The sequence below is a fragment of the Anopheles gambiae genome, chromosome 3 (assembly GCF_943734735.2).
Source record: "Anopheles gambiae chromosome 3, idAnoGambNW_F1_1, whole genome shotgun sequence".
Lineage (NCBI taxonomy): Eukaryota > Metazoa > Arthropoda > Insecta > Diptera > Culicidae > Anopheles > Anopheles gambiae.
The window spans coordinates 39,650,925-39,677,454 of NC_064602.1; the positions used below are offsets into that span (position 1 = coordinate 39,650,925).

At 42.7% G+C, this 26,530-nt stretch overlaps 1 protein-coding gene across 1 annotated transcript in view; it reads right to left on the minus strand.

The window, feature by feature from the left end:
• Positions 1–931: 931 nt before the first annotated feature.
• Positions 932–26,530, minus strand: part of LOC1279108 (putative neural-cadherin 2) — a 133,550-nt gene continuing 107,951 nt past the window's right edge. Inside the window, exons 8-14 of the mRNA XM_061653489.1 lie at positions 26,227–26,391; positions 10,026–10,163; positions 5,611–9,230; positions 5,359–5,529; positions 5,025–5,266; positions 4,717–4,926; positions 932–4,459 (exon numbers count right to left, since the gene is read on the minus strand). Of these exons, the coding sequence (XP_061509473.1) occupies positions 4,209–4,459; positions 4,717–4,926; positions 5,025–5,266; positions 5,359–5,529; positions 5,611–9,230; positions 10,026–10,163; positions 26,227–26,391 (4,797 nt within the window). The 3' untranslated portion in view covers positions 932–4,208. The remainder of the gene's footprint in view (positions 4,460–4,716; positions 4,927–5,024; positions 5,267–5,358; positions 5,530–5,610; positions 9,231–10,025; positions 10,164–26,226; positions 26,392–26,530) is intronic.

Consider the following 26,530-nt stretch of genomic DNA (forward strand, 5'->3'; position numbering starts at 1 on the left):
AAACGGAATGGCCCCATTTAACTTTTAAACCCTTTTAAAAGGCTAAAGAACATTTCACACTAACTTAAATAACTTAATTACTTTTAATTTGGCCTATAAACCGCATTTTAGAGCAATAGCACCACTATTGGTACTACCACCATTATAGGTACACTAGCTGGCCCGGTAAACCTAGTTTTACCCCACATTTTATTAGTTGCCGATTAAGTATTTGAAGTTGCAAATTACTTATCCGGCACTACAACCGCTTTGCTTTGGTTACACTTGCGAGTTTAACATCAGTAACCAAACATGTTTATGTTCCAATTATTAAAGTAAGCATATTTGTTCGTTTTGGAACATCAAACAGCAAATAGGACAAAGCGAAATAGCATGTATTTTTTAATTCATTATTCCCAAACTAAAGTACTCCATCTCTGTTTTGTCATTATGTATATTTGTGACAGCATCGTAAACCGCTAGGCATTTCACAGCGAGTGTAAATCGCACCTTACACCGAGTGTAAACCGCGCTTCACACCGACTGTCAAAGTGCTGTATACAACAACAACAATGATGTCCTTTGTATGGGAGTTAGAAAATTGCTAATAAATTAAGTTTAGTGCAACTTCTAAAAATGATTTGAGTCTTAAAACCTATTCTCATACCACCATAAGGTGTGTGCAAAGTTTCGTTGTAAATGATCCAGCCGTTTCGGAGTTTGCTCGCGACAAACACCGTGACACGAGATTTTTATATATATAGAAGATTTACCCTATACAGGTAAATTTTTAATCATTTTTGAATTTCACATTAATATCATATTACCTGCTACCTGTTATTTTTCGTAACAATTTTTTCTTTCATTCTTAGAAATATTTAAAAAAAAATCACATGTGGGCAGATTTGTTTGTATTAATTTTTTTTTATTAAACTATTATTTTATACAAATATCGATCTTCTCCCATGTTTTTGTTGTTTTGTCTTTGTGATTTTTTGTTTTTTTGTTCTTTTTGTCTGTCCCTGTACCACTTGTACCACAATATATAAAAAACCTATAATCAAAACATGGCTCACAAACCAATTCTTAGTTGAGAGTGCGTCTTTTTCCTTCCAATAAAAAATCACGCAATGTTTTAAATGACTTGTTCAGTTGGTAAGTTTTGGTTGTCTTCTGTAACTTTTATTTTCTCTGTGTATCATTTTATGATTCTTCTATAGTTCGTGTATGGTCTGTTGTAATATTTGCTTTCTTTTGGACTCTGTTTTATCCACACGCCACCAAATTGTTCGTATGTACTACCGTGCTTTAGAATTTACTCGTTTGTTCATTTGTTTATCCATCATTCAAGCGCAAAAATGATCGATTGAAAATGCACCTCTTATCGTTTGTCAATTACCATTGGAGTATGTATGTATGAGTATGTATGTGTATGTAGTTGCCTTTTTGATTTATTTTTGTGTTCGTTTTTGGTGGGAGGGGGGGAAATAAATTTACTGTTTATTTTTGGTATGTTATGTTAGAACTCCCTTCATCTCGTTTACATACATACACACACATACACAATTAGACGAATTAACTGTTTTTGCGCTTCGATCAAGCATCGTACAAATTGTTTGAGCTGGTTTCCCTTTTTTATCAACGCTATGAGTCGTTCACGTTTCATTATTCCTCTTCGTTCGCCGTTCAAAAAAATTGAAACTATTGCTAGATGAATGATGCATAACAACTTGAAAATCAATAATTCGTTCATCTTTCGATAGTCAAAGTTGCCACACCCCTAAAAAACACTATGCAAGAAGCTATATAAATCTACTACTCGTTCTAACCAACATACCACCTCAAATGTATTGTAAATCAATAAAGTAAACACGACTGATCCTTGAAGCGTACTGCGGCGGTAACTTGTGTGTCCAATAATCTTATAAAATATGTAAATGCATGCTCAAACAGAACATAGATGAAAGAAATCGATATCGAAAGTCCTTTTATTGGCGTACCAAACATTATCAACCATCTTTTCAGTGTGCTATTTGTTCAACGAAACTTCACTGCAAAGTCTGGATACATTGTCGCCTTGGAGACTCTTAGGGTTGCTGAGTGAAAGGAAAATGCTACAAATTGCACTTCACTAACGTTCATTCATTGCAGCGATTGAAGTTGTGTCGTGCAGCACGTTCGAACAATTCTCAAATTTGGTCTTTTGTTCTACTTTTAAAATACCCTGCTCTCCTCTCGCCCCTTGTTCATCAGTATCATCCTTATCCTGCAGTTGATTTACCGGATCATCGTTTAAAGTGATAGAAATACTCATCGTCATTGATTGAAAACACAAATTACTCATAACTCTGCACAAGTGAGTGGCTTCATTTATCTTACAGTAAAATGGAGCTATTTCCATTGATCCTTCCGAGAAAAGATGGGTGTAATTAAGCTGTTGTGCAAAACACAATGGATTTCCTAGTTGTAAGGTTTCTCACTAAAGGAGAGGAGAATATTTTAGGAGACGTTTCATTCGAAAACCAAACCATCGACCTAAAATCGACCAATATGTGGCATTTTAGAATTAAGCATTATGTGGCTTTTTTCATTCTTAAAACAAGGTCTAAAAATATAAAGAACCAAATTCGACCCGTCTCCTATCGAAGTTTTAACGAGCTACGCTTTCTTCTTATAAGGTTGTGTGGGTGGATTTGTAGATGTCTCTGCTTTCATTCGTGCATAAAAGTTTTTATTCGGGTCAAACAAGTAGGTTGTCTGGTAGTTTGAGAGGCTGGTGAGCACGTGTTTGCTTTGTAATCTGTACCGGTCCCCGGCTTTTGTTTCTTTTGTCAGAATTTTTGATTGATTTAGAGTTTTGTTCGTAAATTTTGTTCACTTGCAGTCCATTTGCAGGTGAGGTTGTTGTGCGCTTATTGGTTCGTTTGATTATATGTTTCTACTTTGATTTTCTTGGGATTTTGTTTTGTGATTTAGAAATATTTGGAGTTTTCCAATTTCCTGGAGTACGGAATTTTACCTTGTCAAGGTTTCTTGAGACCAATAGAGAATTCTATTCAGCAGAGTTTTTGTCTCTCACTATCTCACCGAAAACAACGTTAACGATTTTAAGGATGGGCTACTTCTACCAGTTACTGCATGGGTTTCCTTTCACAGGATCATCGTCCATCTATAACGTTGGCGATGCTTTTACCAACATGGCAATGTCGTTTCACTCGCTCCGTGAGGCTTTCGAAGGAGGACGTGTACATTATTAGTGTACTCGTGTACATAAGTTATTTTCATAAAAATGAAAATTCGTTGAATAGTTTGACCACATTAGCTAATAACCCCGTTGTTGTGTCATTTTCTGCCCTGGGACATCGGTTTTTTTGCTCTTTTTTCCTTTCTTAAAGAACTGTCCAATGTTTTTACAGTGTCTTCCTTCGCACTAAACTATTACGTGTCTGTACGCAACGTGTAGGTTGTAGATTTGTTTTTATATTCATTATTTATAGTATACCGACCTATCATAACCGAAATATTTACAGTGATGCGCTTTTCCTTGCGCAATCAAAGCGAGCATATGATGCTCTCGTTTTCTGAGCAATGCAACTCTGCGTGTTGCACCGTTTGGCTGTTTGTAGCTTCACGGTACCATCTATTGGAAGTTGATAGAATCGATTTAAACTGCATCTGCTCCAATATACTTAAATTTTTGCAACTTCTTCACTTCTTGCAAACTGATGCACTGCTGAAAAACAGTGTTAAAGTCCCGCTTCGGCTCGAACGACTGTGTCCACATCGTAAACGGGGATTTATATGAGTTTATGGATTTTAGTGACTATTTTACAAAGAATATCTTCCGGTTAGCTCATACACCGGCGAGAAAACCCCTAAATCGTATGTCTTATACGACGAATTTTTTCTTTTATCTCCTTGGGGGGTTGAAGGTTTTGAACGCAATTATTTATCTACAAGTCCGTGCGCATCATTCAGCTTCGTCTGACGGTATATCATGATAAACTAAACGAGCGCGCACAAACGTTGATCTCAGGAACAAAATACCTACAGCCCCTGCGACAGATACAGCTACCTTTAACTAACATCGTCATCTTCGATCTGCGCTTTACTTGGTCCGTAAATATTGACTAACTTATCGAAACGGGGACCCCATGTGGTTAAAAATTTAAACTCATGGGGTTTATCGTCCGTACCTGCGGTGGAACAGTAAAAACAGGGAGGACAGTTTAGGTGTTTATCGTCGTGTGCTGTTTGGGGCAGGTTTGGAAGATTATAACGGGTTTGGGCAAGTTTTTTGATTTACCTGACTGTAAGGAACTTAGCGAACCCGAGGTACTCCCACAACCTTCGTAGGCGTAGTTACGCAGATCGTCGAATGGCCCGGAGGCTGAGTCGATGTCGACGCGTCGCTTCCGGTCGTCCAGGAACACGTCCACCTTGCCGACGACCTGGTCGGACACGACGGCAATATCTGGACCTTTTGTTGTGTTCGTGGAATGGACAGAAAATAATAAAACATTGATAGGAAAGCGTTGTTGGCCCACGGATGTAAATGACCTTCCCATTAGATTACAAACAAAGAACTGACGCACACAAACAACACGTAACACTGAATCAGCAAATAATAGCAATTGATAGCAAATAAATAGCAGGCGATGCTGGAGAGGGCAATACATGCTGGTGCTTGGCGCATAACTCCCAAAATGGCACATGCAAACGAAACACGCTACTTACGTACTGGCGGTGCCTTATGTTGAACGAGCTCTGGCAGCGGACCAATCGGGATCTTGAGTGTCTTCATGTCAAACGCGGTCATGTCGTTCTCGCCACCACCTTCGTCGCAGTAGTTGATGATGTTCTCGCGGATGTCGTCCTTGGTGACTGGCTTCTTTTTGAAGTTAGCTGAACGACGCCGGGAGCAGTAAAAATAAACAAACAGGAAAACTGTTGCATGTAGAAAGGAAGACACAAAAACAAAACTTGTCTTTAGAAAAGATCTCCAAAATTATGTTTAAAGCACACCCAAACTCGACTCCACTTACTAATGATCAGTAATAGGCAGGCTATAACGGCGGCCAAGGCACTAGTGCTGAATTTAAGCGCTTGTCGTTCTTTCAGAAACTCACAACTCTCGCCCCAGTACGAGTCCGGACAGATGCACTTGTACTTTAGGCGCGGCTCCTGGTTGATGCAAGTGCCCCCATTAAGACACGGATAGTCCAGGCACTCGTTCCGGTCGATACAAGTCTTGCCTTCCGGTGAGATAATCATACCATCGCCACAGCTGTACCGAATAAGATTCAATCCAAACACAAACTTTTAACTGCGTGACCAAAAAGACACATGATCTCTCACAGTGGACATCGAGGTACTTACGCGCACTCGTACTTGTTCCATAGGTCGACACACTCGAACGGATCTGGACAGTACGCGTTCTGGCAAGGATTGTTGGACGAACAGTAGCGGTCGATGTCCTTGGCCATCGTAGCCTGACCCCACTGCGTACCGTTGGTGGCTGGCGGAAGTGGCAAGCTTTTACCGTCCAATCTATAGACAGCGCATGAACAGGAAGAGAACATTATAAAACAACATCCAGAAACGCTTTGCCGCCATACCCGCTAGACTTACCTTATATCGTCGATGCAACTCTTCTGATAGTCCGATTTGACATCGTACGTCTTCACGCCAGTGAACTCTGGCTTGCCACCCGCATACACACCCTCCTGCTTGTCCACTGACAGCCACTGATGTTCGTCGAACGAGAAGCTCTGGTTGAAGTTGGCACCCTCACCCCCGTCCAGTTCCAGGATGGCCGCTGAGCCGTACCTTTGCACCTTCACCACGTGCCACTGTCCGTCGTCCACCTCGACCGCCGTCAACGCTACCTCCTGCTCCTCCGCCTGGCCCGTGTTTAAGCTGTACCGGAAGTACACCTTGGCGTCCTTCAGCTCAATGATGCCGTACTCGCGCATATGCTGATCGCTGATGCGGAACAGCACGCCGTACGTTTCGCGCGTGCGGAACCGCAGCTGAATCTGCGTCGTGAACTTGTCCGGCTCGAAGCTGAGCGCGTACTTCACGTAACTGTGCGTCTTGAACGTGGTTGGAGTGGTGGGCAAGCTGCAGTACGTGCCCGTCCAACCGGGATTGCATTCACACTTGGCCTCGACATAGCTACCGACACACTTGCCGTGCTCGAGACACCGGGCGACCTGTGGATTCAGATCACACACCTCCTGCGTGTACAAACAACCGGGCGCACTACCCTTAGACAGTCCCGGGTGGGACAGGTCGTTCAGAATTCCGTTGTGCTTAAAATTGCGTATGCACCCTTCGAAATCGACCCCAACTGGCATGTACTGCCAGCGGCTGTAAGTGTAGTCAAACTTGTCCCTAAACACTCCGCCAATCTGGAGCGGCGTGTTGAGATTCAGATATTCGTTGAACTGCGGCACCTTGCCCAGCGCTTGGCAGGTGTGGTCGATAAACTCGACCAGGTTGCCGTCATCGGTTTCGGTGATTTCGGCCGTCTTGCAGAAATCGACCACCATCTTCACCTGCTCAGTGTCCCAGAACAGATCGATCCGGTGCCATTCGCCATCATTGAGTGGAAGTTTGGTCGCGATGCGTAACTCTAGCGTACCCGAGCCGTAATCAATGAGAAACCGAGGATAGCCCTGCTCCAGCTCGAGTGCAATAAAGTCGGACAGCTGCTTGGACGTGTCGTCCTCCTTCGGTGGTGTGATAGGTCCGTTGTAGAAAATTAAACCATCCGGCTTCGTTGTGATGATCTCGACGCTAATATGCGACTTGTCGCACATGTCGAGCGGTGGGTACCAGGCCCAGCCACTGCCGCGGAAGCTACGTACGACCTGCTGACAGCGGGGTCCCGTGTAACCTGGTGGACACGAGCACTTGATACCCGACTTGGAATCGGTGCAGCGACCACCGTTCAGACAGGGATGGGATTTGCAGGTCTGTTGCTGCTTGTACTCTCGCGAGCTGCATACACACTCCGCCGTGGAGTTGATCTGCACCCCAACCATGGCGGTTTTGTTTGCATTCACTAGGCAGGGGTTCGATTGGACCTCGATGATGCTGGTGCACGACCCGGCACAGTCCGCATTCTCCAGCAGACACTCATCCACGTTTACCATCGTGATGTTGATGCCAACCTCCTGCTCGATTTCCTCCTTGTGCAGAAGTATCACGCCGTTCAGCTGCACCGCCTTGTAGAAGTACGCGCCATGCACGGCGAACCGCACATCGGTCAGCGGCACCGACCGATCTTTCATCTGCACACTGAAAACGTCCACATTCTTCACATCCACGTTCAGCAGCTCTGCCAACTTGTCCCGGAACCGCTCCAACTTGCTGCGGAAGATGTTCTGGGTGCGATAGTTCCAGATGCGTATAAAGTCCTCATCCGTAACGCCGATCAGCCGGATTGAGCCGGAGTTGACGATCGCCTCGTACGAGATGTGCTTCACCACTATCGACATGTTTGCGTACGATTCCTGTGCGTGCTTGCGGTCGTAGATCTTGAAGCGCAGCTTGTAGCGTCCCTCGCGAGCACCGCGCCGCATCGACACCATGCCGGATTTGTCGTCTAGCTTGAAGCGTGGATTCTCGGTCTCATCCCAGTAGAACAGCTTGTCCGAGGTGTCCCAATCGTCGAGATCGTTTACGAACACACGCCCGATCGGTGTGTCCGGCGCCTGGCCTTGATAGTTGTACACGATCACCTCCTTGGAGCCGGGCTGCATGATGTTATCGTTCAGATCACCGATTGTGATCGTCAGCGTGCTGGTGCCGGTTTGCGGTGGCGTGCCCGAGTCCTTGATAACGATCGGAATGGTGTACTGCTTGCGGTACTCGCGATCAAACGAGCCGAGCGATGAAATGATCGCCATACCGTCACCCTTGTTACTCTGCTCCACCTTGAAGAACGTTCGAATCACATCGTCTGCGTCCGGGTCCATGCGGAACTGGAATGGTGCCCCGTTGCCCTCCAGCCGGTCATCCTTATCGACAGCGGAGATTTCGATGGTCTTCGACGGCGGTGAGTTTTCGAGCAGAATGGGCCGATAATCTTCCGCGAATACCGGCGCATTATCGTTGATATCCTTCACCAACACGGTCAAGATGGCGAAGGCCGTACGCGGTGGAACACCGTCATCGGTGGCCAGAATTTCAAGTGAGTGTTTCGCCATCGCTTCACGATCCAGTTCACGTTGAATCGTCACCATACCTTCCTGGTCGATGGCAAACTGGCGCTTCCGGTCTGTAGCACGGTTAATGCTGTAGGTAATTTTGCTCTTACCGCCCTTGTCGATGTCGACCGCCTTGAAGGTGCCCAAGTTTTTCCCCACGTCCGCGTTCTCATACACAGCCGCCTCGATGTGCGGCTTCTTGAAGCGAGGCGTATTATCGTTAATATCCTTCAGCTTCACAATCACCCACGAATGGTCAACGTGGTATTTGTCGCTCTCGTCAATATCATCGTTATCGATCACCTGTATCCGAAAGCGAAAGCCATTTATCTGCATCGGATCCTCGTAGTCTAGCGGCTGGACCACCTTCAAGCTTCCCGTACCGTCCGCGTTCTTTACCATCGCAAACTTATCCGCCCCGTAACCGCTGCTTTCAATGATTTTATACTGGAAATTGTTTATCTCATCATCGTCATTCACCGTCACGGTCAGTATCGGTGCCTCGGGCAGCACACTACCGTCGGTTTCCTCCACTTCAACAAGCCACTCGTCCTTGGTGAACCGAGGCGGCATATCATTCAGATCCTTCACCTTGATGGAAGCTGTCCCCGTACCCTTCAAACCTCCGCCATCGGTGGCCACTATCTGCAGCGAGTAGTCGGGTGTCTTCTCCCGATCGAGACAGCATACCACCGTCGTGATGAGTCCCGTAGCCGGATTGATGTCGAAGATCGGCAAACCAGTATCCTCTTGGATCACGTTCTTTTCGATCGAGTAAATGATCTTTGCGTTAGTGCCTTCGTTGATATCGTCATAGTCTTCGGCCTTAATTGTCATCACGTGCATGCCGATGGTGCCATTTTCGGTCACGTTTCCATACGCAATGCCGTTCGTGAACTGGGGCGCATTGTCGTTGACGTCTTTCAGGTTGATCTGCACCTCCGTAAAGCCCACCAAACCCTCGCCTCCTTCGTCCTGCGCAAAGACGGTAAACTTCCAAGATGCTCGTCCGTGTGGTGGATCTCGGTTAAGGGGCTGAACATTTGGAGGAAATGTTGGGGAAGGAGAACAACAGGCAAAAGAGGAAAAACAAGTTATTAGTTTTCATCATCACGGATCTCAAAGAATGGAATGTATTATTCTATTAAATAATTTCGAAATGAAATTTTGTTTGACTTCATAAAGCCTAACAAAACTCGGGACATTGCTGGTCCGTTGCGTCGGTTTTGTTCGTTGCGGCAAGAGAAAGTTTACAAAATTGCTTTATTTAATAGAATACAGTATTTATTTGAGGTTTGTTTACTTATGCCCGGTAAATCGAGTCCAATGGATTGTACCTTTGGTCCCACACGAATCATTTTCAGACCCGGCACATGGCACAAGCGGGAAGTTATTCAAAACTGTAGAGGAGACCGGAATCCAGTTTCACCATCGAAAAGTTTCTCCGTGGCTCCAAGGTTTAATTGCACAGCTGAGGCACATTAAGTCTAGCAGACGTTTATGTTTCTATACCGGAAATTACCGGTGGTAGAAAACTGTTGCAAAAATGTTCGACGCTCAAAAAATTCCAAAACAAAACAGTCATCTTACCTCTGTTCAGGTTTCAGATGGCAAACGGGTTGTCCCGTGAACGTTTGCCCCGCTTCGGTCGAATCTTATGAACGTTGCGATCCCAAAAGACTTCTCCCCGTTTATTTCAATGTTGCCACTTTTTTTTCTATTCTCACTTTTTTTTTCTTTTAAGGTTCACTGCACTGATTTTGTTATGTTAGCCAATACAACGTGGTGGTGCTTCCAACATAGGCTTCTGAGTCTACAATTTTGACCTACCTTAAGTACAAATATTTCCCCCGTGGCCTTGTTGATGTCAAAGTTGCTATTGGAGGGATTTTCGATGTCAATACCGGGTCCGGTCAGGAAGTAGATGATGTTGTTCGGCCGCTCCACATCAGCATCCGAGGCGGTAACCTGTTCCAGGCGAGGAAAAATATATCAAAAGAGAGGTAATAAGTGGCCAGTGGATGGAAAATAAAACCGAAAAGAACACCAAAACTTGACCAACACCTGAATTTGGAAAAGTAGACAAAAAGGAACACTTGTTTCTACGAACTAACGAAATCGCTCAACAAAGGAAGATTGACTCAATGAAATTCAGCAAATGTAAAGCCGCCAAGCGTACGATAGCCTTTATCGAAAGGTTTGCTGTGTGCCCTGCCAAGCTCAGTCCGTACCGTAGCAAACGTGAACGAAAAATATGAATGCTTCGTGAGCGAATGATTGGCATCACCATATTTTACCGAATGATTTGCTCGTCCACATCGGTGAGATCAGACAGATAACATGACGTCTGTCAGTTGGAAAATTAATTTTAATTTATTACTTCAAATTGCACTGCTCGATGATGTTACAGGGTTTTCCAATTGAGTTTAGACTAGCAGCATACTTTTTTTGAATAGTCGCAATAGATTCTTGACTAGCATCCTCTATTTTTGATTACGAGCAGTGGATTATTGACTAGGAGCAATTGATTTCAGCAGACCGGTTGCTGGCGCGGAGTGTCCAGATTGTTTTTGAGGTTATCGATAGGAAATCTAAAGCAAACTCGGTAATTTTCAGTAAAAACAACTTTTTATTCACTCATAAATTTTATTAAATTCCAATTTCATGGTTGAACGGTCAATACTTAGAAAAATATTTGATTTTTGGTTAGAAAAACTGAGTTTTAGTGTGTTCAATTGTAAACCGATATTCGATTGAAAATCGAAAGAACTACATCTGGTCACTCTGAAAAACTTGCCTAATCTAGCTTTTGGTTAGGTTATGCCTGTGGGTTAACTACTGCATATTTCAATTCAGCCGTTAAGTGCTTTTGTGTTGTATTGTGCATTCATAAAATCAAAACAATAGCACCAAAAACCTATCAGATAAAATATATCTTATTTTGTGGATGATATATAGCAGTAAAACAAACGCTTTTAGCTAATGAGCGGATGATATTAAATATTATCCACAGATTATTATTCAAGTCGATCTGTCACACCGGGTATTATAAACACGACGTTCCTAGGCTGTCATGCAGGGACCTGCTGAAATCAATTGCTCCTAGTCAATAATCCACTGCTCGTTATCAAAAATAGAGGATGCTTGTCAAGAATCTATTGCGACTATTTAAAAAAAGTATGCGGCTAGTCTAAACTCAATTGGAAAACCCTGTATATACTAAGGAGTAATTCGTTTGGTTGGAGGTGAAATCGTTCAATATAGTTTCCACTAACACAGCAGTCTAACGTGACGTTCGAGTCCAGCTCGAACCTGGAAGGTTTATAGTAGCTCGAGCCAGCTATGACTTCATAAGTCCATGAATGTTTTTTCAAAATGGTTGATTGAGTTGTAGCGATTACATTAAGTCTGACTTGGTCGCTGGAGTTTGTTATTGATTTCTGTTTGTTTTATTGCCTTTAATACAAACAAGACGAAGAGAGACATAGATAAAGGAAGATAATGCTGTGTTGATTGATCGTTTTGGAACGGCCTGTACAATTGGTACAGGCTAGGTAATTCTCATAGGCTTGGCTCATACGCAGGGTATTAAAATCGATTCTAAGCGTTAACTCATCTCTCATAATATATTGAAACAAAAAGTCAATAATGAATAATATCATCGTTAAGGTAGGATTGATCTTCTACCTTTTGCAACGATCGTAATTATTCTCCACGTGTTCGACACAAGGAATGCTTGATATAATGGCACGTACGACACGTACCATCCGTTAACAAATTTGATCTGCCTCGTCAGGAGCGTTGAGCCGGCCTAGATTAAGGGTTTACCCCGTTACCTGCGATGCACCGAGACACTGTGCTTGCGAAGGTGGAGTAAAACAAACCTCATGTTTACTGATGCAATTACACCATTACACTGACGGAGGCACAAATGGATGCACGGAAGATAGATAGACCAATCAGTTGGATGCATCGCGGCAAGAAGAGGCCCGCCGAGCACTTAAAAGCTAAGTTCCATTACATCGTCTGAGCAGCGCGTTGTGAATTTCATCATCGCGTTAGCGCATCGGCACTGCAAAGAACTTTTCCATTGGACCACTCCCAAAAAGTTCCCCGCTGCTTTAGCGCACCGTAAGCACTGTACAATCGGTTCAATAGCAACGAGGGCAAAATAAATTTCCCCCTCCGAACACGACAAGAAGCGTGCTAATCGTTATATTATATGTTCATCCTGTTTCTTGTTTGATTCCTGTTCGTCCCATTCTCATAAGACAGAGAAGGTTCAATGTCGTGCCGCTATATCCCGTTTTAGCTGTATGTTTGTGTTGCAGCAACGAGAAGGCCGAGCATTAAAGTGGCATACAATAGCGGAGAAAATTGGCGTCGAGTAAATAGAATAGAGTTTTTGTCTCCATCAGCAAAGAGCTGTACGCCTGTGTCCTCATGGCAAGTGCAAAGGAAACAAGAAAAAGCAACCGAAAAGCAGCCAGCACAACACAACCAGTTCGCCGGTGGTTATGTAAATTTTAATGAAATTTCATTCTCCTCGATAGCTGCATAACTTTTTGTCTTCTCCTGGTTTCGGATTCCACGTGGCGAAATTTTCCTTCGCCAATGTACTTGTATTTTTTTTGGCCTGTGGGCCAGATTTTCCATTCCAAAAGTTTGTACAGTTCTCAGCGTTTTGCCCTGTGTCGTTGCGTTGTTGCCGTCGGTGCAACTTAGAGTGGACTTCATCACGTTCATGTTCAATCGATCCTTTTTATGGTGCACACATTGTGTCAAGGACACGAGTGTGAAGGACACCTTAAATGAGCTTTCGGACAAGGCGTGCGAGTAAGTGCAAAATACCGACGCCAAATGGAAGCAATGTGTTACTAGTATGTATTTATATTCATTAAAAAGTGTACTTTTAGGATTTCACGCTCATTTTAGCCAGTATTAAAAGCGAACTGGCCTGGCGTTTCCCCTACGGAAAGACAGATGCAGTAAACTTACAATCCCAGTCAGTGTTGTTAACTGTTGACATTTTTCATGACAGTCACCGTAAACAGCCGGTCAAAATAATTTTTGGCTGATGACATTCAATGCTTCCACGACACGACTGTCATTAAACGAAATTCATTCGTGTCGCTACCGTCAGGGCTGATGCAATGACATGAAATGTAAACAATGTAGTCTGAATGTCATTTGACATTTTTTGAACAACACAAATCGATACGATCGGAGGATTATGAAGTGTATCGTCGCTGAAAATGGGGATTCTAGTGAAATAGCAAAAACTAGTGAAACGAAAGCCTTTGCACCGCACGCTCTGTTGTAGTTTGACATAAATACGGCCGTTTGCAATACGACACAGTTCACGATTCATACAGGTTGGCGAATGTCAAATGAATGTATCTTGAAAATGTCTTCATGTCAAATGACATTTTTTGACGGGAATGTCAAATGACAGAGAGAGATGGGAATGGGAAGCTTCAAATCGAATGAATGTTTACAATTTTATGTCGATGAACGTCACCGTTCGCAACACTGATCCCAGTTGGCCCAGCAGCCAGTTGGCGAAGCGTTAATTTTAGGTGATAGCCTATTATTAGATGAAAAGCATTTCACAGGAGTTACCCGACGCGGCGACCGGATGTAGCTGGCTGACCAGGTTTGCAAAGCGCCTGCAACATAAAATAGCGATCTGGTTTTGCGAAATCGCTTGTCAACAACAACAACAACATCTTTACCACGTTATAAGATTGTTAAAATTTATCCTTCTTTGGTCCAACAACCGTTGTTGGTCATGATCTGCCTGTACCACTTCTGGGGTTGGCTTTCAGTGACTAATTGATTTCCCCCCATTGCAGTATAGTCAGTCCTACGTATGGCACCACAGTCCATTTGGGGATTTAACCCATGACGGGCATGTTGTTAAGTCATACGAGTTGACGACTGTACTACGAGACCGGCACATTTATCCTTCACCTCATTAGGATTGCGAGCGAAGGGGTCCCTTTGACGTTTAATGAAGCAACCAATGGCAGTACGTGTCATTCGATTACTGACTTTTAACGACATCAAACAACTGGAGCGACGAGGACGTTGTTACGGACAACAGGATAAACTAGACAGCGGGTTGGAGGATTCGGTTCCATAGTGGCTTTGATTGAGCACATGTTGACGTCATTATCATCGTGATCGTTTTCCTCGAGCGAAAAAGGCTGCATGCAATCCAAGTCACGTTGTAAAGGAATCATGCGTGGCCACCAGAGACACGGCACGGTACTCGGTAACAAATATTATGCTTTTGCTTGACTGAAAGTGCCTTTACTTCTGTGCAGGGAAGCGAGAAAGAATTTTTCGAATCGAATTCGAAGAATTGGTTAGTATGCAAAAAAAATAATTTATTTTTGTTTGACGTTCAGTATCGGTTCAGGCAGCCACTATCTCTTGTTGTCTCCATTTAAGTGGAAGTAATAATTAAGACAATAATTTCCAAACAAAAGGTGTAATTTTCATAAAAATTCAAAACAATAAACAAACTTTCGTTTCAGTACCAACTCTGTACCAAGCCAACACTGACGACGATTCGAAAACACGAAAGTGGAGACTAATTTCTGAATGCTTCCTAACATAAACAAACTAAATTTGGTTTGCTTTAATCTGAAGAAGCTACCCCCATTGGCTTTGAGCGATGCGAACTACCAAAAGCATGTTTTTTTCATTCAACCTCCTCATCAGAACCACCGTTTCTTTCACCGTCGCCACAAGGTCACCAGTAACTTTGTAGCCGTTTAGTAAACTATCTCATAAATTAAATACATGTTTTTCAATGACATGCTCTTTCAACGGGTGAGTGCGTCGCAAGTGTCGCAGTGATGCAATGACATACAGCCCTGATAAGCCGGCTCATCCCTGTGTCCATCGGAAGCGTTTGCGTTGGCCCGGTGAATGCGTGAGGCTGGTGTAATGAAGCATGCCTCGTTTTACGACCAAGTACCATCGATCAAGAGCAGAAAGAAAACGGTCAGATCTATAATTGAACGTTCGAAACCAATAAAATTGATAAGTGTCTTCCATCGTACGGAGTTCATTTATTTCACTTCACCCCAGGAAAGTGCTGCCAAAAGGCTGCTACCATCACACATGTACGTCCTTGCTGCAGGGAGTATCTTTTCTAAGCCTTTATGAAGCTAATAAAAAATAAAAATTATCTTCTCAGTGTCCAATGGTCTTTGGGCGGATTGTAATAGTTGAAACTACCTATCGATGAGTACCGGGCTCTATCTGCAGCGGGACACTATGCCACGTACGCTCCGTCGTTACGATTTTGGGGAAGACAAGTGCTGTGTTTCTGCTAACAGGACACATTTCCCTCTATTAGGTACTAGGCCACGTACGCCTGTTTGGTGAGCTTTTGGGCAAGACAAGTGCTCTGTTTCTGCTAACAGGACAACTTTTACTTTGATCACAGTGCATGTCGTGGGGAGAGATGATTACGAGCGGGCTAGGAGATAACGAAAGACGAGATCTATCTCGTGAGGCCACCTTTAGAGTAATGGTTACCAAGTATGTATGAAAAGTTTGGTAACGGTTTTTCACTATTTCTGTAAAAACCTGGCTAGCGCCATGCTGGTTATTTAATGTGAAAGTGAAAGTTACAGTATTAGGCAGCATGTAACATGGGTGCGTACATGCAACCTAAGAAAGTCTCCAGCATCGGGCTAAAACAACTCGACATTTGATATCTGGAAATGAGTACTTCCTCCAATTCTGAGGTAATCTAACCTATGCAGGTGTACCTTGGGAACTACCTTTGTTTGAGAAAGTCCTTCATTCATTCATCTTCCAGCCAACTGCGGTCAAATGTCAACCGAGGCAAGATGAAGCTGCCTTTCGCTGCTTTTGCGAGTCATGAGCAGAGTAGTTTCGTTACGCCTTTCTCTAGTTTTTTAACACCTTTTTCTAAGCCGTTTCTTGTTAGTATGGGACAATCAAACCAAATGGAGAACCACTGGAAATGGGCCGTATTAGGGCTAATAAAAGTAACGCTTTATTATATAATTTAGCCGCTTCCCCGGTTCTTCAGGACCTTTGTATATTTGCTCTTCTTCAATGCTTCCAGCTTTACTATCGATTCGACATGTTTGCAGTTCATGTGTTGCGATCCGCAAATGAGGAGGCCATGTGTGGACATGTGTGGCTTAGCCTTTGGTGCAACATTTTACGTAACTGTACGGACATGATTTCCCCAGCAATGTCGGTGGCGGTAGTCGTGTTCTTTCTCATGTTTTGGAACAATTTGTTTTCTTGGATTTGTTTTTTTACTCCTTTCTGTTTTGGCGTTTCAAAAATGGTTATTGCCACTGTTCCATAGGCGGTTTGATCGTGTCTTGAGTCTATAAAACGACACGTTTGTGAAGTCTATAATTCCGTTGAAGGTGAAACCATATATTTCTTTCTCGGAGTTAGCAGAACCACGGTGAAAGTGTGTTTGTGTGTCTGTGTGGGACGTGAGTAAATTTGTCGTAAAAGAGTGGAATTGTTTTTTTTTCTGTTTCACGGCATCCGTGCACGTCCCATGTGCGGTAATTCTAACCAGCCCTAAGCAATATGGTATGACAGAAACACTTCGTCTTTCTCTCAAATACAAGACACAACGGTTTTTGGGTGAAATAATGAAACTAATAGCAGTGTGTTACGTGCAGCACATGACCTAGGACAAAGCGAACTGGATAGCTTTAGCTTGATGACAGTACCGAACCAGTACACTGGCTAAATATTGTACGAGAATGTTATGAATCTATCCTTAACTACCCAAAAGTCGTGTAGGGGAGTGCATGTATGTTTTACGGAATGTAAGATGCATAACCGTCGATTGCATGCTATGTTTCGTAAGATAGAGTACGACCAACTTTACGACACCATTCGGTGCTTGGGCACGATCTCGACTTTCCAGTTGGGATGGTTAGCAGTGAGTTAACATAAGTGAAGCTAAACAGTCTTCGTCACTTGACTGTTGCAAACATTTTCTATCAGGTTGTTGCGTGCCATAGGTGGATGAAATCGTGGGAAAGGGATTATGAAGGTGGGAATGGGAGGTAAGAGAAATGTTGGCATTGTTTCGGGTGTTTGATTGCATGGAGAGGATGCTCCATTCCGTTGATTAATGATCGGTGGAATCGAAAAGCTCGTGGAACGCGCAGATAGCAAGGGTACAAGTTTGTTCAAAGCAAAATTATCAACAAAATTGAGCTATTGAGTGCTCGAGAATGGAGTATGTTCAGGTCGGGTAGTTAGGAAGCTGGTATTTGAGTTGTTGTGAGGAGGAAAAGTCTTCAGTTTAAGAGCCATAACTTGAAAACTTTGTAAACTATGTGGAGTTTTGTGTTAGTCGATATAACAACTTCCATCTTATTATAATTACATTATGTTAATCGTATGTTCCTTATATACTGATTTGTAATTGCGCTTATGTATCTTTTAAATAAATATGAAACTTGTTATATATGTATCATTTAGCTTTTCCATATAATTTCTATCAATGACATTTCATAATAATGTTTTCTATTTTTAACTGTTATCTAAGTAAATAATTGTGTAAGACATTCTTTTTGTCAGATTTTTTTTGCGCTTGCATGAACTGCATTAAAGTGCGATATTTACTAAAGTATCGTCCGTGTTTATGGACAACGTTCGTGCTTATTTAATTTTTCGTGCGTTATTTTGCAGTGCGGTATCAATAAGAGCGTCTGACTTCAAATGACTGCATTTGAAAATTGTACGGCATATGCAACATGGCTTCAGTTTTGTACAGTATTTTCTACACAAACATAGTGCTACAGTGCATGCACCAGGTTGCTGCCTTGTAAGTAAATAAACAAACAAACAAACAAAGCAAAAGCACAACAAGTCCAAACAATGAGCCAAGCAGAAAAATTCTACGCATCACTCACAAAAAGATGCTGCCTGCTCATTAAAATACAAACAAATGAAGAATCCTGTAGCGTTGCACTACAGGCTGGATCGAGCGGGCATACTGTCACGTGGCAGTCTTTTATTTTGCGTTTGCAGTGCACCTGGGCAAGATATGTTACTATGTTACCAGAATGCAATTGTTGTACCTGTTGGTAAATGGAAACATCGCTCATTTTCCGTACAGCACAACATTTCACTCCGACAAAGCATATTGTTTGTTTGGCGTTTGCCGTTTGTTTCTCTATTGGAATATTCTCTAACCGAAAGCTTTGCTGCTTGATTTCTTTTAGCTGCTGCCCCACTGGCTAGCCTTATGTGGAATTGTATACACTTGTAAGCGTTGCAACTTTGTATGCTGTATTTCTCATAGATGCGTAGTCTTCTGGAACTTCAGCCCTATCAAACCAGCAAAATATAGGAACAGTTTTGCTGTTTGTTTTACTGTGTCATTTGCAGACGATAGGTACGGTCAAACAAAGTGGTATAGCTCAGGGCCGGTGAATATGTTTCATTTGTCGTGAAGTGGTGTTTCACATGGTAAGGCAAGTGCAGTTGCGAGACATAAATTGCACATGAAGTTGGGGTAGCAACAAAAGAAAACAAAATGTATAAACAGTCCTTCCATTCTCGAGCTATCTTCCAGCACGTAAAGCGAGGGAAAAATGTTTATAAAAAGAACAATATGTAAATGGTTCGCCTTTGTGGAGTCAATCAAAATTTTGAGAGCAACGGCGGTGCGCATGCAGGCGATGATTTTGTATATGTTTTTTTTTAAGATGATTTAGCATGTTGTTCGGTGCAGCTGGTTGTATAATCAGACGACAGCGACAAGAGTGTCCCACAGCGGAACATAATTCAATGCACAAATGCCATTCCCGTACATGTATGTACAAGCTAAACGAAACGTGAAATTCTGCGAAAGTGTGGCGCAAGGGTAAGCACAGCATGACGCACATTAAACAATAATGGAGCAGACTATAATGGAAATAGCAATGGATCAATGTTATTAATATGAATCAAATTACATTTTTGCTGCGCAACAGTACCTAATTTCAGCGAAATCATACTTTTGTAGACAAGCTTTTGGTTTTGATTGATTTTGTACCCTTGCTAAACGAAACAATCTCAATATTGACGTTTATCACCTTGCCATCAAAGATTAATAATTTCTTACGATCAAAATCATTGGAATCAAATCATTAACAGCTCTTCCTGTCGCGATGTTATAGCTTCTACTTTCTGTGTCCCATTAGCAAAACATCCCAAGCGCTTCGATAACGGTCATTGAAGCTGGTCATTTTCCATTAAAAGCCAATAGCGTCCGCGTGGTTCACCTTCACTGGAGTGACAATAACCATTACCGCCATCGGACAGGTATGAGTTAACTATCTGCTCACATTGCAGTTAATATGCGAAAGCAGGATAGTAGAATATTCCCTTTTTTCGGAAAGTTTCTCCCTATCCCGATATACTGGGATCCGAGACTCTAGTCTCAGGGGACATTAGTTGGTAGTGGACAATGGCTCACAACGTTTGCCCCTTTCCCGTTCATCTTGCATAGAAGCTAAGCATCAGAAAACTAACGAAAAAAAAAGCGTAACGAATCTTATCAAATTGCACTTTTGCTTCGACCAAAACCACAGGCAGGTGAAATAGGTTTCGTACCCGGTTTGTGGTGGTGGTTGGTGATTCCAATTTTACTGATATGTGGGCCCTTTCCGTTTTAAGTTTGTAGACTGACATTTCAGCCTGTCAGCTGTTTGCATTGTATAGCAGTTTTCGAGCAGATATCTAAATGGGTATAATATACAGGTGGGGTTATCCCAACGTGTATCAAAATAGAAGGCTGAATGAAGATTTTAAGAGTGTTTTGAGTATTCCTCAAGCCTGCTATGAGACCATCTGGAATACATACACTTTGATTCTGAATACCATCACCAGATCTCTTTAACGGCCAAGCTACACGTACCGGACGACATCGGACGATGCTATAAATCCGTTAACGCCAACTGTCAAATCTCATACATAATCGGCCCGCTGTGATCCGACACGGCCCGACGCGAATCTCTTGTTTGCGGTCCTACGTTTTATGGCATCGTCTGATGTCGTCCGGTACATGTAGCTTGGCCGTAATGCACCTTGGGATGGATGTAAAGACCAACTTGTTTTGCCATTTTTCGATCAGTTACTCGAATCTAATTCTAGCTATGAGGCTAGAATAATCTAGACTGAAAATTGCTGGCTAGTTTTTTGTGTGGTTTTGTATGGAGTGTTGACATGATTTCAGCCTACAACTGTCAAAGTCCATACAAAAAACTAACTAGAATCGTGAAGGACCCCATTGTCAGAAAAACCTCGTTCCTCAAGCGACATTGAGTTCGGTTTTGTATCGAGCTTCCGTCCCTGGTTTGTTGGGCAAATGAAACGAATCAAAACAGGAGGTGTGATGGTTTCAGCTCTCTACTGCGACTTCCTTCATTAGCCATATCGGTAAATGAAAGGGCCGAAAATTGTGTCACCGGTTTGTTTCGACCCGAGTCAGCGCGTCCTCGCCAAAACGCAACAGAGGCAAGGCTCTCGAAAAACAGGCTGGACGTTGATTCGAAAGGGTATTTTTCCGGATGTTTCCTTTCGGTAGGTGACGGTGAGGTTGAGCTTGCATCGGGGAACTGAACTTGCAGGGAACGGATGATAGTGGTTTAGTTGTCATTCCAGTTTTCAACGAACGGAAAACGATGTTGAAAATGTTATTCGACGCCCTTCAAATGCTTCGTAACCGTTCCGTGGCCTTTGTTACAAATTCATATCAACACCCCGATGGCGTGTAAATGCGAACGTGACGGCGTCTGTCGCTTTGCGATAAAAGATAAAACATCAACCAAACAGGCCGTACTTGTGTGACCATTGTCCACAGCGCGCTGGATGCAAGATTTCTTTCTCGGGTAACACAAACGGACCGTATCGGGTTGGGGAGAGACGCATTGTCTAGCTGGCTGGACATCCCCAACAGGTGTAGGTAAAACTTTCCTTACCAAAGTATTACGGTGTGGTCTTAAGGAGGTGAACTTTACGCAGAACTATGTCCCTATCCCAATACCCAGCAAACAGCAGTCAACCGAAAAGTTTGAACAATGATACAGCACGAAAGGAGTAGGCTTTTGGTGGCGCTTGTTAGTTCTTTTCCTAGAGACAGGCTCGGTATTCATGATGGCAAGCGTTATAACATTCCTTCCGTGCGGTTAGATTCATTGGTCAATCGTGTACACGTGGTTCGTCCCAAGGGCCTTGGAAGGAAGCGTAAAGCTAAAATACATTATTGCTTGTTTGCCAAAGATCAATCCGAGAGGAAGCCAATCCACATCGTAAATCGTGATGGCAGAGAGAGCAATGTTTAAGAGAAATTAAAATTGTATATTAGTTAGGTAAACCAAATGACTCAAGACTCATACGAGTCACGATAACTGGACAAAGTTTGCTGTTAGCAATTTTATGTCAAAGTTTTGAACTGAAAATGAAATAGTTTATGATTGCTTTGACCGATTCGAACACTTTAAGTGAATTTTAAAAATGTATGCTCCAATCCCATAAAACAACCGCCATCACATGTTTTGTTGAATGAAGTAGAGGTAAGCAGAGGTGCTGAACTTTCAATTCAAATTCCAACGTGAATCAAGCTACCGAGTCAGCTTTACACAACTTACTATAATTGTTGTGGTTTAGTTAATAGTCGTTCCACCGAGCTCTTCACCGGACTCCAGCTACTGAAATTGTGGAACGAGCATTATTTATGACGTATACATTGAACAAACGGCTACATAAAACTACTTTAAACACATTAATCCCAGTCCAGCATTCCCCTTTTGAACATAAACCTGACCCGACGAGATGAACCATACGAGGGCCAATACCAATTTCCTAAGGTTTTACTGGCACCGGATAACGAAAATCTCTTGCGTGCTGAAATTGCGGTTTAGAAGGGTGGAGAGGATTTCTCCACACACACACTCTCTCTCCATAGTGATCCTGACCTCGACTAGATAGGGAGATTTATACCATTCAATGAATTATCATCTTCGGCTGCCCTAAACGAAGAATGTGTACCCCGAATTCTTCACACTATCCTGGCCAATCAGTGAACAGCTTGGTCACCAAAACTGCACGTAGAATGGAAAACATTTGTCCAGCCTTGCAGCTTTGGGGAAGTAATGATAAGTGTGAAATAACAACAATAGCAAAAACAGACCCTAAACCTTACGGAAACAAATGAAACGAGTTGATGATTTTGGTGCTTAGTGCCTCGCTTTCAGCGCAAAATACCACAAAAACCAGCTTTATGGGTATGTCGTTTATGAACATTTGTTGTTTTTTACCGTTCGAGTGCTTCCATTTGCAAGCTTTTGATCCAGTCACTATGTAGTAAACTACACTATGCAAGTAAATTAAAGCTCCAATTGCATGGAAGTGTTTATTTCGCAGGGAAGCAATTGGGAACCGACCAACAACAATGGTTGGAGGAAGCACATTGAGTGTAGCTATTGGACAGATAGTCAATCGTTTCCTGAGTGCCGAAAATCGTATTAGTTTCGATTCAACTGATAAATTATTTCAAACACTCGTTCCTCTGTGACGTCCCGTAGGCAACCGTAAAGATAGGAACGCCAATGATGATGATGATGACTATTGCATTACCGCACAAATATTGATGAGGAGGAATAAATTGACTCGGTGTTTGACTCAGGCATTACCCAGATACCCAGAAATCATACGGGGTTACAAGCCGGCGGATGTGCAAATTGCATTTGATTGTAATGGAAAATGAGCGTCATTTGTAATGAAAGCTAAGCGCATTACTGGCAATTCTATTCGCGATCCCATTCCCAATCGATTCGCGTGTTGAATGCATTTTACAATCTCGTGGAATGGCACTTATGTGCAAAATGATGTGTCTGTAAACGCACTCATTGCGACAGTTGCTGGGTGGTTTTAATTACAGCGAATTGGTTGGTTTGGCCGATTGTTCACAAACGGGTTCATCAATTATATGCAGCTTCAACTCAACTGATGAATAATTTCAACTTGTGCATTTGTTTTTACTTTCGTGCTATGTTTGGATTGTAAAGAAATTATCTCACACGGTAATCAGAAGCTTCAAAACATGATGATTATTCATTGTATTCGCCTTGCATGTGGAGATTTCTTTTCTATTTCATCTATTTCATCATTTTTGTCACTCGAAAAAGGCAAAACTTGTTCTTCTAGAAGGCGGACATAACAAAATCCGCATCAACTCATTAGCCACATCCATATTTCATAAGTGAACGACTGCAAAGTGTTTTGCCGCGATTAAAGATAATTAACATTTATTAATTTAAAAACTTTTATGCCACACGATGAACCAAAGTCACAACGCTTTGAATCCTCCCGAAACAACTACAAAGAGAAAGTATTAGATTTTGCAAGCAAAACTCTGCTTGGAGCTAGAAGTGTGAGGCAGTTTTTAAAGATTCAAGCATGTCCGACAAAGTTGAGAACATCCAATCGAGAAAGCATGCGAGAGGCTTTACTTTTAGTTATGTGTGTGCCGTCGTCCACCCGTTAAAACGAAGTGCTACCACCGTATGTTGTGTTGCTACGGACTTAGCTCTCTGCTTATTTTGAGTAACTTTGTACAAACTTTCTTAGATTTGGCTTTGTGTGTGTTTAATATTCATTGAACAGTTTAAAAAATACTGTGTCTTCAGTCGCTTGACTTTTGCTACTGACTTTCTCGATGGCGCCTATTCTCGATCAGCTGATTAGTCTTGACCTCACTTAATCCTGTTTGCGCTGTAGAATTTTGCCATGATTAGCTCTATTTTTAATAAGCTAGCTGTTTAGCCTTTGGGGACATCTTGTTGTCCTTATCTATTTTAAATCGCCATCTGGTGCTTTCCTTCGTAAGTTATTTGAGCTATCCTTGATAGCTCGTTGTTTTGATAAACATTACGGCTGTTGATCTAAGATTGATTTCGTGCTAACATTTTGGATGGAATTATTTCACAATCGCATTGTTAAGCTGCTTACAATGATTGTGGGAGCTGGAGACAACGAGATTGGGAACAATACAGCATGTTCGGCGCAAAGCAGCATGTGCGAAGGGATTTGAAATGTGTATGTGTGTTTTGTGGTTTTTTAAGTTTTTTCTCATTTGGTTTTGGTAGGCGTCCCTTTGCTCCCAGTGCGTTATGTGGGGCTAGCATTTCCAACTGAAAAGCCATTTTTTAGCGATTCAATGATTTTTACCCGGGAAGCATTATAATATCTCAGTGATTTGGGAATGTGGCCGGCTGGTGGCTATTTTTTTCTTCTTTTCTATAATCCTTTCTTTTTCTCTCTCTCTCCCTTTGTCATACTCTCATAAAAAAATGTCATACTTATTGTATTGTATATTTTTATTGCGGTAACTGGCACTCTTCGTACCAGCCATGGTCTTCCCTGTCCCTCCTTGTACATTGCTCTAGGCACTTCGCATACCATGCTTGTGCCGTTGACCGAATTCCATTTGCCACGGCCACTGAATCTTTCTCAGGATTCATCCCTCAGGGACTCGGGCCATTCATTTTAATTTTTATTGTTTTTATGCATACTTTACATTTATTGTTATTTTTCAGGATCTCTCTGTTTCCGTTCGATCTGGCCAAAACGTTTCCGGGAGTGCGTAAGCTTTTGCTTCATGCTGACCATGCTATTCCAATGAACAGACCTCTTCGTCGCCTGTCGGTTGAATATTTCTGCTTGCGGTGGTGCCAATCCCAAGGATCACAACAATAACAAAAAAGCATCGGAGGGAATGCGTCTGGATTCAAAGTTTATGGTGGCTCGGGGCAGTTCGTTTGCAGCATATCTCTCGTTCTCTCCGTAATGGATAATGGGTGGTCGCTTTTGGCTGAATTATTAATTGCCAAGTGAGAGAGATAGAGACAGAGTGGTAGTTGGAGGTATATGTAAAGTGTCACACTGTGTTGGGGCCTGAATCGATGTCGATTGGAATGTGAAAACCATTGATAACGGGTCGAAAAATCGTACTGAATTCATAATTAGAGCCGCTCTCGCCCACGAACCTCCAAGTCAGCTCACTGATATGCCATGCAGAGGGGCAGCCTATTGAAGCGGGTAAGTTATTGCAATTCCACCACCCCATTATCTAGTTCTAATGACTTTCAAAAATTACACCCCGCAGGCACAGCCCACAAACACACTTTAAAACACTTTGATTCGGTCAGGTTTAAATTGCATTTTATATCTCTTTATCATTTTGAGTATTCTCTCAAGCAAAAGTTAACTCATTTTGTAGGCAAACACTCCAGAGCATAGCAACATCTAGGGCGGTCTCAACAGAGGATGGTGCCCATTGACTGTCCTTCTCTAGCTATTGACACTTATGCAGCTGTAAATTGCAAACTCGTTCTGATATTGGGGAATCTACTTGGGGCTGTCCCTTAGCACACAGAAAAAGCGTGAGTGTGCCCATTAGCCAAACAATTGGATGCACCATCATTGGAATTATTCGACATGGATGGTTCGAAGCAACATACGTTTCCAAGTGATTATATTTTGCAGGCTCAGCTTAATCGGATACTGTGACCCTCGTTAAAAATTTCCAAGAAGGACAAGCAAATGTTCCGATGGAATTGTGTGAGATACACACAATCACGCACACTTCTCAAAGCAAACCGGATGTGTGAAGGGAAATGAACGCCACAAAGGCTCGGTGTAAAATGGACCCAATTCGGTCACCCTAATGAACGGCTAGTTTGACATTTGTTCAGGAGAAAGACGCACACCCGTATTGTCCGCATTTGAGCAAAGGTGCTGGACCATTTCGAACGCTTTGGTAAACTGGTGAAAAGGCAGGAACAGCCCATATTTACCCTCAAATCAAGAGTTTGTGTTGGGCGTTCTTGTTATCCGATACGGGATGATATTGAGAAAGATAAGCACGAAACCATATCCTTCATTCGGTACGAATGGATAAACGATACTGGTCCCTGGATATCCCGACGAGGGTGTATTTTCCTTCACTTACCCGCAGCACACGCTTCGGCAGTCCTCGATCGTCCTCCTCGGTGATTTGTGTGCGATATGACGATTTCTCAAACACCGGTGGATTGTCATTTACATCGCGTACGTTGATCAGAACGGTGGTGTAGTTCTCCTTAAAATTATCCAATGCCGTCAACCGTAGCTCATACTGTTTGGGGTTGCATGATCAGAGGAAAGGACAACATGGAGTTGCTTTATTGAACGTGCACCGGGGGATGGCGAAGAAATGTGTCAAATTATAGGTGGCACGCATTTGCACCAGATGAACCACAGAAGGTATTTCTTTG